This window comes from Vipera berus, assembly GCF_964194415.1.
Source record: "Vipera berus genome assembly, chromosome: 5".
Taxonomy (NCBI): Eukaryota; Metazoa; Chordata; class Lepidosauria; order Squamata; family Viperidae; genus Vipera; species Vipera berus.
Genome location: NC_138207.1, coordinates 22,580,079 through 22,594,007, shown reverse-complemented (window position 1 = coordinate 22,594,007; position 13,929 = coordinate 22,580,079). Strand labels below are relative to the sequence as shown.

At 38.4% G+C, this 13,929-nt stretch overlaps 1 protein-coding gene across 5 annotated transcripts in view; it reads left to right on the top strand.

Moving 5' to 3' along the window:
- LOC308668714 (schwannomin-interacting protein 1) overlaps nt 1-13,929 on the top strand; it is a 337,391-nt gene that overhangs the window by 281,650 nt on the left and 41,812 nt on the right. For 2 of the 5 annotated variants that reach the window (XM_081328789.1, XM_081328787.1), the window contains exon 1: nt 12,947-13,113. The exons of the other annotated variants lie outside the window; for them this stretch is intronic. In XM_081328789.1, coding sequence (XP_081184915.1) covers nt 13,084-13,113 — 30 coding nt within the window. In that variant the 5' untranslated portion in view covers nt 12,947-13,083. Of the gene's footprint in view, nt 1-12,946; nt 13,114-13,929 lie in introns of those variants that run through there. 5 annotated transcript variants of the gene reach the window in all.

Sequence of the window (13,929 nt, the reverse complement as noted above, 5' to 3'; positions counted from 1 at the left end):
GATTGAACTCCTGGCAGTTGGTAGAATTAGCCTGCAATACCGCATTCTAACTGCTGTGCCACTACGGCTTTTAAAAGTACATAAAAGATTACAGGAATCCAGCTATACCTTACAATCTGAAGCCAGTCTAGCATCAATATACAAGACTTTCTCAGTGATCATCCTCATTTTGTAAAATCATCTGAAATTCGTTTGGCCCATAAAATGAAGGTTTGATTTTTGTGTGTGATTTTTATTGGCTTTATTTAGTAAGTTTTATATAGTATGTGGCTCTCAACTATCTGAATAGTTATACTAAACATACGGATAGTCCTCAATTTGCAACCATAATAATGAGTGTGAAATTTCCACTTTATGTCATGATGGTTGTAAGTTGAGATACCCGTGTGACTGGCCTTATTTTACCACATTTGTGGCAGTTCACTAATTCATATTAAGTGAACATGACAGTTTTAAAGTGAATTGTTGTTGTTAGCTGCGAAGTCGTGTCCGACTCATCGCGACCCTATGGACAACATTCCTCCAGGCCTTCCTGTCTTCTACCATCTTCTGGAGTCCATTTAAGCTCACGCCTACTGCTTCAGTGACTCCATCCAGCCACCTCATTCTCTGTCGTCCCCTTCTTCTATTGCCCTCGATCTTTCCCAGCATTAGGCTCTTCTCCAGTGAGTCCTTCCTTCTCATCAGGTGGCCAAAGTATTTGAGTTTTAGCTTCAGGATCTGGCCTTCTAAAGAGCAGTCAGGATTGATCTCCTCTAGGACTGACCGGTTTGATCGCCTTGCAGTCCAAGGGACTCGCAGGAGTCTTCTCCAGCACCATAGTTCAAAGGCCTCAATTCTTTGGCGCTCAGCCTTTCTTATGGTCCAACTTTCACTGCCATACATTGCAACTGGGAAGACCATAGCCTTGACTATACGCACTTTTGTTGACAGGGTGATGTCTCTGCTTTTTAGTGTGCTGTCTAGATTTGCCATGGCTTTCCTTCCCAGGAGCAAGCGTCTTTTAATTTCTTGGCTACAGTCCCCATCTGCAGTGATCTTGGAGCCCAGGAAAACAAAATCTGTCACTACCTCCATTTCTTCCCCATCTATTTGCCAGGAATTGAGAGGGCCAGATGCCATGATCTTGGTTTTCTTAATGTTAAGTTTCAACCCAAGTTTTGCACTCTCCTTCTTCACCCGCAACAAGAGGCTCTTTAGTTCTTCTTCACTTTCTGCCATTAGAGTGGTATCATCTGCGTATCTTAGGTTGTTGATATTTCTTCCGGCAATCTTAATTCCAACTTTTGATTCATCTAGCCCTGCCTTTCTCATGATGTGCTCTGCATATAAGTTAAATAGGCAGGGCGACAGTATACAGCCTTGCCGGACTCCTTTCCCAATTTTGAACCAATCAGTGGTTCCGTGTCCAGTTCTCACTGTTGCTTCTTGACCCGCATATAGGTTTCTCAAGAGACAAATAAGATGGTCTGGTACTCCCATCTCTTTAAGAACTTGCCACAGTTTGTTATGATCCACACAATCAAAGGCTTTAGCATAGTCAATGAAGCAGAAGTAGATGTTTTTCTGGAACTCTCTAGCTTTCTCCATGATCCAGCGTATGTTGGCAATTTGATCTCTAGTTCCTCTGCCTCTTCGAAATCCTGCCTGTACTTCTGGTAGTTCTCGATCCACATACTGCTGAAGTCTAGCTTGTAGGATTTTAAGCATGACTTTACTAGCATGAGAAATGAGTGCAATGGTGCGATAGTTTGAACATTCTTTGGCACTGCCTTTCTTTGGAATTGGAATGTAAACTGATCTTTTCCAATCCTGTGGCCACTGTTGAGTTTTCCAAATTTGCTGGCAAATTGAGTGTAGCACTTTTACTGCACTGTCTTTTAAGATTTTGAATAGCTCAGCTGGAATACTGTCACCTCCACTAGCTTTGTTGTTGCTCAGCTTTTCTAAGGCCCACTTCACTTCACATTCTAGGATGTCTGGCTCGAGGTCAGTGACCACCTCATTGTGATTATCTGGGACGTTAAGCTCATTCTTGTATAGTTCTTCTGTGTAATTTTGCCACCTCTTCTTAATCTCTTCTGCCTCTGTTAGGTCCCTGCCATTTTGGTCCTTTATCATGCCCATTTTTGCATGGAATGTTCCCTTCATCTCTCCAATTTTCTTGAAAAGATCTCTGGTCCTCCCTATTCTATTGTTTTCTTCTATTTCTTTGCACTGTTCATTTAAGAAGGCATTCTTATCTCTTCTAGCTATTCTCTGGAATTCTGCATTCAATTGGGCATATCTATGTTTTTCTCCCTTGCCTTTCGCTTTCCTCCTTTCCTCAGCTATTTGCAAAGCTTCCTCAGACAGCCATTTTGCTTTCTTGCATTTCTTTTTCTTTGGGATGGTTTTGGTGGCTACCTGTTGTACAATGTCGCGAACCTCTGTCCATAGTTCTTCAGGCACTCTGTCTATCAGATCTAATTCCTTAAATCTATTTGTCACCTCTACTGTATATTCAACAGGGATATGATTTAATTCATACCTGAGTGGCCTAGTGCTTTTCCCTACTTTCTTCAGTTTAAGCCTAAACTTTGCAAGGAGAAGCTCATGGTCTGAGCCACAGTCAGCTCCTGGTCTTGTTTTTACCGACTGTATAGAGCTTCTCCATCTTTGGCTGCAGAGCATATAGTCAATCTGATTTCTGTGTTGACCGTCTGGTGATGTCCATGTGTAGAGCCGTCTCTTGGGTTGTTGGAAAAGAGTGTTTGCTATGACCATCGTATTCTCTTGACAAAATTATATCAGCCTGTGCCCTGCTTCATTTTGTACTCCAAGGCCAAACTTGCCTGTTATTCCGGTTATCTTTTGGCTTCCTACTTTAGCATTCCAATCCCCCATGATGATAAGGACATCATTTTTGGGTGTTAGTTCTATAAGGTGCTGTAGGGCTTCATAGAACCGGTCAATTTCATCCTCTTCAGCACCGGTGGTTGGGGCATAGACTTGGACTACTGTGATATTGAATGGTTTGCCTTGGATTCGAACTGAGATCATTCTGTCATTTTGAGGATTGTATCCCAGTATTGCTTTTCCTATTTTTTTATTGACTATGAAGGCTACTCCATTTCTTCTGAGGGATTCTTGCCCGCAGTAGTATACCTGATGGTCATCTGAATTAAATTCACCCATTCCTGTCCATTTTAGTTCGCTGATACCTAAGATGTCGATGTTCAATCTTGTCATCTCTTGTTTGACCACGTCCAGCTTTCCTTGATTCATGGATCTTACATTCCAGGTTCCTATGGAGAAAAAATCTTTACAGCATCGGACTTTCCTTTCACCACCAGACACATCCACAGCTGAGCGTCCTTTCGGCTTTGGCTCAGTCGCTTCATTCTTTCTGGCGCTACTAGTACTAGCCCTCTGCACTTCCCCAGTAGCATATTGGACGCCTTCCGACCTGAGGGGCTCATCTTCCAGCGTCATATCATTTTGCCTTTTGGTACTGTCCATAGGGTTTTCATGGCAAAGATACTGGAGTGGGTTGCCATTTCCTTCTCCAGTGGATCACGTTTTGTCAGAACTCTCAGCTATGACCTGTCCGTCTTGGGTGGCCCTGCACGGCATAGCTCATAGCTTCGTTGAATTACGCAAGCCCCTTCGCCACGACAAGGCAGTAATCCATGAAGGGGTTTAAAGTGAATACTGCAGTCATTAAGCAAACTCATGGTCCGCAATGGGCATTTTTTGCCAAAAACTGGAAGTAAACACTGATTAAAAAATATAAATCATGGTCAAATGACTGGCACATTGCAAACAGCTGTAAATGTAGGCTGGTTGTCAGGTGCCCAGAATATGATTATGTGACTTGGGGGGGGGTGTTCTGTCAGAACTTCAAACACTTGCTTAACTACTGGTCATAAGTAAAGACTACCTTAAATAAATAATTTCTCTTAAATAAATAAATTTTATATTGTACATTAGTAAATCTCTTGGGGGGGTTCCTACTTTTTTGGTTCATTGGCTATTTTTTTAGTAGGAAGAAAAACGATCATGATGGGTGTTTATCGGGATTCATTAAAATCTAATTGCACTGATAAAAGATTCAAATGTAGGAAATGACATGAAGCTCTTCTAAAGCTGAGCCTTCCCAGGCATGTGTGGTTGAGTAAGACAGAGAGAGAGAGAGAGGGAGAGAGAGAGAGAGAGAGAGATTGGCTACAATATTTGGGATTTTGGGATATCCAGATGAAGGGAAGAAAGAGGTAAGGTCATGATACAGAGAAGAGCAACAAAGATGATTGGGGGACTGGAGGCTAAAACATATAGGGAGCGGTTGCTGGAATTGGGTATGTGTAGTTTAATGAAGAGAAGGGTTGAGGGGTGACATGATAGCAGTGTTCCAATATCTCAGGGGCTGCCACAGAGAAGAGGGAGTCAAGCTATTCTCCAAAGCACCTGAAAGCAGGACAAGAAGCAACAGATGGAAACTAGTCAAGGAGAGAAGCAACCTAGAACTAAGGAGAAATTTCCTGACAGTTAGAACAACTAACCAGTGGAACAACCTGCCTCCAGAAGTGGTGAATGCTCCAACACTGGAGGTTTTTAAGAAGAGACTGGACAGCCATTTGCCTGAAATGGTATAGGGTTTCCTGCCAGAGCAGGGGGTTGGACTAGATGACCTCCAAGATCCCTTCCAACTACTACTACTGCTACTACTACTACTACTACTACTACTACTTATTATTATTATTATTATTATTATTATTATTATTATTATTATTATTATTATTATTATATGATTCATGATTGACAGTTCTAACTGATAACTGGAGAACACTGTCCAAATTGGACAGGATTCTAAAATAATAGAATACAGGAGAATCTGTTATTTATTATACTTTGCTATCATCTCAAAGGAAAGAAAACTGCTATAAATAATTGTATGTTCAGATTGACCACTAGATGGTAGCTTGCAACACTTAGACAAATGAAGATGGTTACTTTTTGAAATCTTATTTTAACCAGGATTGTATTCTTTATCTTTCTATAAACTATTAAGTATGGAGAGACAATTATATCGATGCATCAGATAGTCATTATCAAAACAATGTGTCAGCACTTCAAGGTAGTTGAGATTAGGAATCCAATGTCACATAAGCCTTTTATTGTAAACCTATAGCAACAAAACCTTACAGGTCTGAATGCAATGAAAATTGAATGCCCTTTCTTTTATCTTCATAGAACTAGGAAGGGTCTTGTCTGAGATGTTTGTTCAGGTTATATTCCTACCCAAAATTCTGTCCTCTTATCTGACCATTTTCTTGGCTCTTCAACTTGTCCCGTATGGCAATTCCGTCTACCCACTACAGTAAGAGAAGCATTTTGTAGCAACAATATGATGTTACAGCAGGTGGAAGCATCTAGTTGCCTTTGGCTAATCTGAAAATTAAGCAGAGATGGAGAAAGATCATCCAGAAAGATACTTGGATGAGAGATCATCAGAAAATCCCTGAGGCTAGATTGGAAAGTTAAAAAAAACCTTCCAGAAAAAGGCTTCTTGCATATTATTAGCAATAATATGGAAGTGTGCCCTTGTTGCAAACAAGAGTGAAGTTTCAATCCAGGGAGACTTTCCTTAGCCGAAGGATTATTTTCCCAGTTGTTGTTGTCTCAACCCTTTCTTGTAAGCACCAACCCTATGATCTGCTTTATGTACAAGAAATAGTTCTGTTACACCAGGAAGTTGGAAACAGCTTGTGTTTCCCAATGTGGTTTTTAAAAAGCTTTTTTTTTTAGGTAAATGGAAGGCAGAGGAGATTATAACTTCTCAGGGCTCACTTAGGAATTACTGAACACACGCTTAGATTTTTTTCTAGTCAGTTTGCACAATAAATAATTGCAGTACTTTTCAAACTGTTTAAAGTCCAGAACAGTTTTTAATCCCTGTGAGCTATATTATTCAATTAGGGAAAAGTTTTAAACCAAAATAACATCTGTCTGAAACTTTCTTTATAGATTTCCTTTCAATCTTTTATTGAATTTTTCCAAGGTAGGAATTTGTCTCCAGTGAATCACCATTAGTACTAAGATTGGATCTTCCATCTGGAATATTTATTCAGTCATTCTATATTTCTCTTTGCAAAAGCCAAAGAAGAGAAACTTTCAAAATGTACACTTAAATCTTGGAAAATATAATATAAAGGAATGAGAATGATAGACACAGAGATATACGTACTGTAGAAATGGACAGAAATAAGAACAAATGTTTTTGGTGTTGCATGAAAGTTGCTAATTCTAATGAAATTGTTTATTTGCTAAGCCAACCATTTTGAACAGCCATCACACAGTTGTATTCATAGCCACTTAATGTGTTTATTTAATTTTTGTAAGGGTAGGAGAGTTTTTCCTAACAAGGGTGTTACATTTCGTTGAGAATTACAGGTTTTCCATTCAAGTAGGTTATGGCATCACAATTTTATGATCCTTGCAAAAACATCTGCAGAAAGCAAACCAATTAGCCCATCTTAAAAAGAATCAGCTGTTATATGAGCTGTTTTTTTGTTTTTGTTTTTTGCTGTTTTACACCAAAGGTATACCTGGCAAAACTCAGGCCACAGCCCTGAGAATTTGTGCAGTGTGAAATAGCTCTGAGTCACTTGGGCTATTAATATAACAGTAATTTGTGAAGAAAGGAGTTATTTTATTAGAATTATTAATGAGATATGTGCCATGAAGAGATGAATTAATATGAGAGATTATATATAAAAATAACCATTTGCATGTGAGAGAAACTCAGACAAAGTCATGACTTTTTCATAATCCTAACAAAATCATAATCAGTGCTGGAATCCAAGATTGTATTCATTTAGAATAAATTTATTTATTTGGAAAATATGTAACTTGCAACCCTGGTTGGGTTACAAAAATAATAGAAATCATGAAATATAGTTAAAGCAATATAAATGGTAAAAGATTAAAATAATGAAGAATGGGTTGAGAAGAAGGGGAAAATGAGAAAGATGTGTTTGAATGCAGCTGATGAGAATCTGAAAAAAGAAAGAGCTGAAAAGACATGTTTAAAGAACAAAAGTCAGTACTTGAACTAGTCTGTGGGCCTGGTAGAAGCAAGCTTGACTTGCAGTGGTAAAAAGAGATAATTTATGGTATTAGTACAAACTGATTTTCACAGTATTCCCTTTTTTAAAACCAGTCTTTACCTTCTTGGCTTTACCGTCACTTATTCCTTCTTCACTCTGTAAAATGATGCTTACTCTGAAGGGGAATAGGGTGAGAGATATGTACACGTCAAACATTTTTATCAAGAATTTGATGTTTGTTTATTTAATTGTTTTAATGTTCCATAGCCAAGTGCTTTTCCTTGCAGATTTTTTTTATAATTTATTCACAAATATTCTTATCCAAATCATTAAGATGTACAGGTGGTCCTTCCCATATCCTATGCTCATGCAGCCCAAAACTACACTTGCCTTTTTAACAGTAATGTCATACTTTCGACTGGTATCCAGCTTGTGATTAACTGTTGCTCCAAAATCTTTCTCATAGATACTATTATCATATAATATGTTCCCTATACCGTACTTTATTCTTTCACTGTAGTTTTCTTAAATACATAACTTATCATTTTTCTGTTCCTCCCTTTATTTTCAGCTCGCTTCTTAATTTTTTAGCGTAATGTTGAATGTTTTGTCTTATATAGCATTAGCTAATACAGTTTGTGTTATCTGCAGATATAATTAATGTTCCTTCTACCTCTTTACCCAGTCATTGTAACTGGGTGACTGTTGGAGAGTTCCAAGACCATTTCAGCTAACATTTCAGCCACTTTAATGATAAACCATTGATGAGCATTCTTGGTGTTTGTTTATTATCTGTTCAAGTGCAACTGTCAGATGTTTGCTCAAATCATCTGTGACTTCAGTATTCCTACAGTCTATTAATTCATTTTTTTAAAAAAAACAGAATGACTTAATACTAGTTTGAAAAAACATTTTTAATAAATCCATGCTGACATTACAAGATGCTGAACTGTTTTCAGGTCAGTCCTTTTGCCATAAAATCTTCCCATATGTCTGTTATTCACTGTATGCTTTCTTTTTTTAACTCATTTTAACAATTTTAACTCATTTAACTTTAGCTTTAGAAATTTGGGTCTTTTAGAGGAACTTTTTCCATTTGACTGATCCCTCCTTCTACTTCCAAGAATCTTTCTATGTTTCAAATTTCCATTATATTTTGGGAGCAGCCATATTGGCTTATACCATTCTTTGCTGGAATTCCACGTTTCCTTTGCTGGAATTGTTTGCCATTGTATTTTTAGTATATCAGGTTTTATTTTTAGAAATTCATACTCATTCTATCCTTACTTGCTGCAACTACACACAAACCAGCTTAATCTTTTTTGTATTTCATTTTGGAAAAGATACAGTACAATGATATAACACACTTTATTTTGAAATTATGATGTTAAAATAAAAAGAAACAAGTATATATTTATGACACTAAAACATGTTAGAAGTTGCATTTTGTAAGCCCATTTTACCAGCACCACAAAATTCCTAAGTTCCTAATTCCTAGTTCTAAAGCTTCCAGAAATTATGCTGCAAATATCAGAATCAGAATTTCCATTGAGTTTTGGCAGGAGAAAAAGAAAAAAAGGAAACATACACAATCAACTGGAATATTCTTATTTCCCATACCATACCATTATTTCTTGGCTCTTTACAGTCCTTGATTGCTAACAAAATAACATTTAAAACGTTCCAAACATGATGGATGTCAATTCTCATTCTTCCCCCTCCCAATAAGAATGTATATAGGAAATTGTGCAAAACTGTTTTAAGAGATAAATTTTCTATTAAAACAATAACGCTCCACACTGACATGGTTCACAAAGTGTGTTAGCATATGTCAAAGCATTCTAACAACTTTTGGAAGGCTGCCACAAAGCTGTTGCCCGCTATGTGTAAATGCACAGGCAATACTTGCACTAGGTGACATTGTGCATGCACATAACTTTCATATCAGCTGTTCATCAAATCAGCTGCCCATTCATCGCTCAACTATCAGCCTGAAGTTGTCTTTGGCTGTTTTAAAGCAGTGATTTCCCCTTAAGCAGCCAGCAAGTCACCACAGAATTGGGTACCCTTAACCATTCATTGTGTTGAAGTTACTGTCAGTTGACTGCTAGGGAATGGCTTCATACTAGCACTGTTGGCACTTTTAGGGTGGTAAGGGCCTGCTTCTTGCTGTCTGGTCATCCAACGCAGTATTGAGATTTCTTTGGGGCAGAGATGGGCAAGTTCTTTCAAACTTGCATATCGGCATGTATCCAACCAATATGATATCCTTGCATATCAGCATGTATCCAACCAATCTTCAGCTTGGTTCAGGCCCAGTAAAGCTGGTTGGCTTTCTGTCTGTTACTCCATGAAGTACTCCTCCTCCGCATTGACAGGATTTGTTGGGTTGCTTTTTAACTATTGTTGGGCTGCTTTGGAAGCTTAACACTATTCTTAACTAAAGAACATATAGTGCCCTGGCCTATCTAGTCTTACAGTGGCCAACAAATAGCATAAGGAGGTCCACTGGTCTATCACCAGATGGCCTTCCGAGACAATCATGCAGTGATCAAGGTTAATAGTCATTGATTACCATGACTTCCATGAATTGATCCTATTGATTTTTGAAAACAGCAGCTGGTAGCCAGCACCATATCTTATGATAACAAATTCTCAAGTTTGATTATATGTTCAGTAAAAGAATATTTCCTGATTATTCAATCTCATCTTTCTGGTATTTTAAGAAAATGGCTTTTTCCTATCCACTTTATCCACACCATGCATACTTTTGTGCAACTCAGTTATGTCCCTTTTTTATTTTGCCTCGTTTTCAGACTAAAAAGTCCCCAATGTCACAACCTTTCTTCATAGGGAATCTGCTCCAGCCTCTTGATCATCTTGGTTGCCCTCCTCAGAACCTTCTCTAGCTCCACTATATCCCTTTTCAAATGTGGCAACTAAACTGCACACAATATTCTTGTTTCAATTTGCAATCAAAATCAGCCAAACCACAGCTCATGGGGAAGAACTGCCCAGTGGACCAGCAGAATGAAATAATGGCTTATGCAACTCCCTTTCAGGTGCTTATCAGCTGCCATTTGGGCTGTCACTTATATGAATTAGTCCAGATCTCTGAGCCAAGGACTGTTCTCTTGTCCTCCCTCACCTGCTACTTTTCCCAGGCCAAGCAGCTGATCTCACAACAACACTGCCAGGGTTGGGGTTGTTTTGCCAGTTGATGACATAAAGAAGGTGGACTTCTATGCCCATGAAATGAATACACTGTCTCTGGTGAAAAGAAGCCATTGGGATTAGTATTTCAATAACAAAATTCCTGGCAGTTTAGCTTTCTGCTAGTGGTGGGAGGAGAGCTGTGAGGAAGAGTCCTGCTTAGTTAAAAAATGGAAACTAGAGCTTTCAGTCTCCTCTTGATTGTATTAGAGGAGTGTGCCAACCAGAGGATTGTTGTGTTAATATCTGTAATACTTAAATTTAACTTCATGAAACTTACCAGCTTCATGACTTTGTAAAAGCCAACCCCTGCTTCATTTTCTAGTCCCATGGTGGCGAACCTATGGCATGCGTGCCACAGGTGGTATGCAGAGCCCTCTCTGTGGGCACACGTGCTGTCACCCCAGTCCTTGGCCTTCAGCTGGGTTTTGTAAAACCTTTTCGCTTTAGGCCTTCACTGCCGTGTGCAAAAAAAAAGGTTCAATCAATAAATCAATTTCAATTTCTCACGGGGAAAAAAAAGATCTCGCAAAGTTGGAATTGATTGATTGAACTTTTTAGTCCCACCCAGTCTGCCCCGCCCATCCAATTGGCCATGCCCACCCGGCACCCGACGATACATAAGTGGATTTTGGGTTGCAGTTTGGGCACTCGGTCTCTAAAAGGTTCGCCATCACTGTTCTAGTCCATTCTACCAGACCAAAGAGTGCTGTTGCTGTTTTGTCTTTAAAATAAGGAATGCAGAAAAATGAACTGTAGCTTAGTAGATTGAAATATTTCTAAATATCTTTAACTATTTTTCCCAGTTAATACTATACATTTTATTAAGTTCATATTTTAGTTGGAAATAATAACTAAAAGACAAATCTAAAGGATGTTTGTTTCCAAAATGTTTTGAGTTACAGTAGATAAGCCCTCACAAGTTCCAAGGTAGACCTGGAAAACTCTGGATTCAGTCAGAATAGGATAGGATAGGATAGGATAGGATAGGATAGGATAGGATAGGATAGGGAATAGAACAGAATCTTGAAGATCTTCTAGTCAAACCCTTGCTTGAACAGGAGACTCTATACCATAAAAATTAGATAAATTTTAGATCCACAGCTTCTGAACGCAAGCTATTCTATTGGTTGATTGCTGTCACCATTAGGAAATTTCTCCTTAATTGTAGGCTACTCATCTCTTTGGTTAGTTTTCATCCATTGTTTCTTTTCTTGCCTTTTGGTGCTTTGGAAAATAGTTTGACCACCATCTTATTTAGGAATCATGTTATTTAGGGAAGTGATCTATTTCTTTTTCTCTTAGAGCAGGAGTGTTAAACTGGTGGCCCATGGGCTGGATGTGTCACATGCAGGCCACACCCATCCCAGCTCCGCAAAGGCTAAATTGTAAAGATACATCATGTGACACTCACATCTTAGAGTAATTGGATGGGCATGGATCTGTACATTAATCTTGCAAAGAAACAATTTAACATTTTTCCCCAACAAAGATGCATTCAGGGATAAAGAAAAAATGCCATTGAATCTTCTAGTTAAAAGTAGGTAGGTCCATGTTCACCATCATGGGCCTACCACATCCATAGAGACTCATTGGATGACTTTGGGCCAGTCACTCACTCTCAGTTCACTCTACTGGACAGGCTGTTGGTGTAGGAAAAATAGGATGGTACACTACGTATGAGGCCTTGAGCTCCTTTATAAAAGGAGGGATATAAACACATTAATAAATAAGGGCTGATTTAGGGATGTTAAATGTTATTTAATTGACTCCATGAAGCATCAATTAGAACAAATTCTAATCTGTTTTACTGAGATAACCTGTTTTTCATTTTAGGTTTCTTTTAGAGGAGTTGTCTTCAAATTCTAATCTTTACATGTGGGAGGTTGTCTGACATTCCCAGGCATCTCTCTTTTGGGTAAACACAGCTCAACAGTATACAGAAGCAGATCAATAACAATGCATCCTGTGGTGGCCTCAAGCCATTTTTGAGAAGGGTTTACCAAGACTAGTGGTTAATTAGAAAATGTTAGTTGCGTTGTTTTAGAAATCAGTAATTAAAAATCACCCCACTGAATCTGATTTTAGTGATTTTAATGATTGTTTTGCTGAAGGAAAAAGATCTCATCTCTTTCCCCCCCCCCCGATTTTAACATTTCATTTTCAGTATATTAAAAACAAAAAGAAGTCATCAGAGCAACATTTTGGTATTTTCTTAAGATGGCTGACTTTGAAAAAGTTCTTAGAATGTGCAAGTTACACCTTCAAGTTTGATTTAAAGTCTACTTATGGAGGAAAAATGACTGCAGAAAAGATAGGATTAGACCTTTGTGGCAGTGCTTAAGTTCACCTTTTTCCTTTCCTTTTCCTTTTTAATGAGGACTAGAATATTTCCGCTGTGAACTGCCTACATAGAGCACCAAAAGATCACACTTGCGTCATGCCAATCTTTTCCTTTGTGCCTATAATATAATTGGCTGATTGTGCTAGCAACGCATGTCTCCCCCCCCCCCTCCTTTCCCCTCAGAACAGCCTTGGCTACCTATTATTAAGCCTTGTTGCTGGTTCCCTGAGAGGAACTGCTCTGCTCTACTGCTTCTTGCTAGCAAAGGCAGTGCCATTGCGCAGGTTGAAACAGCAGAAGCAGCATCCATTTTAATCTGCAGGAAGCCTCTCTCTGTAGAAAGCCGTCCTCTTCTTTAGACCCTGCAGGGTTTTCAGTTTGCAGCTTCGGTAAACAGTCTCAGCTCCTCGATCTGCTTTTCTGGATGATGCACTGAGAATGGTACACCAGGAAAACTGTTCTTATCAGGTAAGAAAGGAATCTCTTTTACCTTAATCTTCCATCGGAAGAGATAAGAGAGGAGGCCTGCCCCCTTTTTTTCAATGCAGCAAGTTGCTTCTTTTCAGCTACTGCAAAACTGAATAGCTTTTCTTTTCTTTTTTTTTAAGCTTATCCTCTTTTCTTTTCAGTGCAGCTGCTAGGGGATTTGATGAGCAGGAAGGAAAATAATCCATATTTTTCTTTAAGGTAGTTGGTTGTTAAGTATCTGTTGCTAAATCAGTATCTATGTGCCTGCTCAGAGTGAATGAAAACAACTCTGGACAAAATAATAATTAGTGCTGCTTCCTAATTGCATTTCATTAGGGTTGAAAAACTGATAAGATTTCAGTTTATTCCATATACGAGAGGATGTTACTGGCTGTGTTGAGGATATTTAGAGAAAATGGTTAACTGATAAAAAAATAAATATTGTTAAAGTATATATCTGTTATAGGAGTTATGCATTCCAGTTCTCCTTAGCTTCTCATCAGCATCAATATACGTGGATTTTAAACTAGCAAGAAATATGCCAATAAGCTGCATCAAACATTTATTGTTATTTATCTTTAAAATCTGTGTTTTGATTATAGTGCTTATCTTTACTTCTTACTACTGACCTCGGGAGAAAGAAGTCGCTTGCTTCTTTTCTAAAGAACGTTACTACTGGTTTTCCTATGAGCATTATAACACTTCAAAAACAAAACATATAAAATGTAGATAGCATACAGTTTTGACAAATAATATTCTACCATTTTATATCTTTTTGTACAGGGACCTTTCAAGACTCCAGTAGGAGGTATTGAG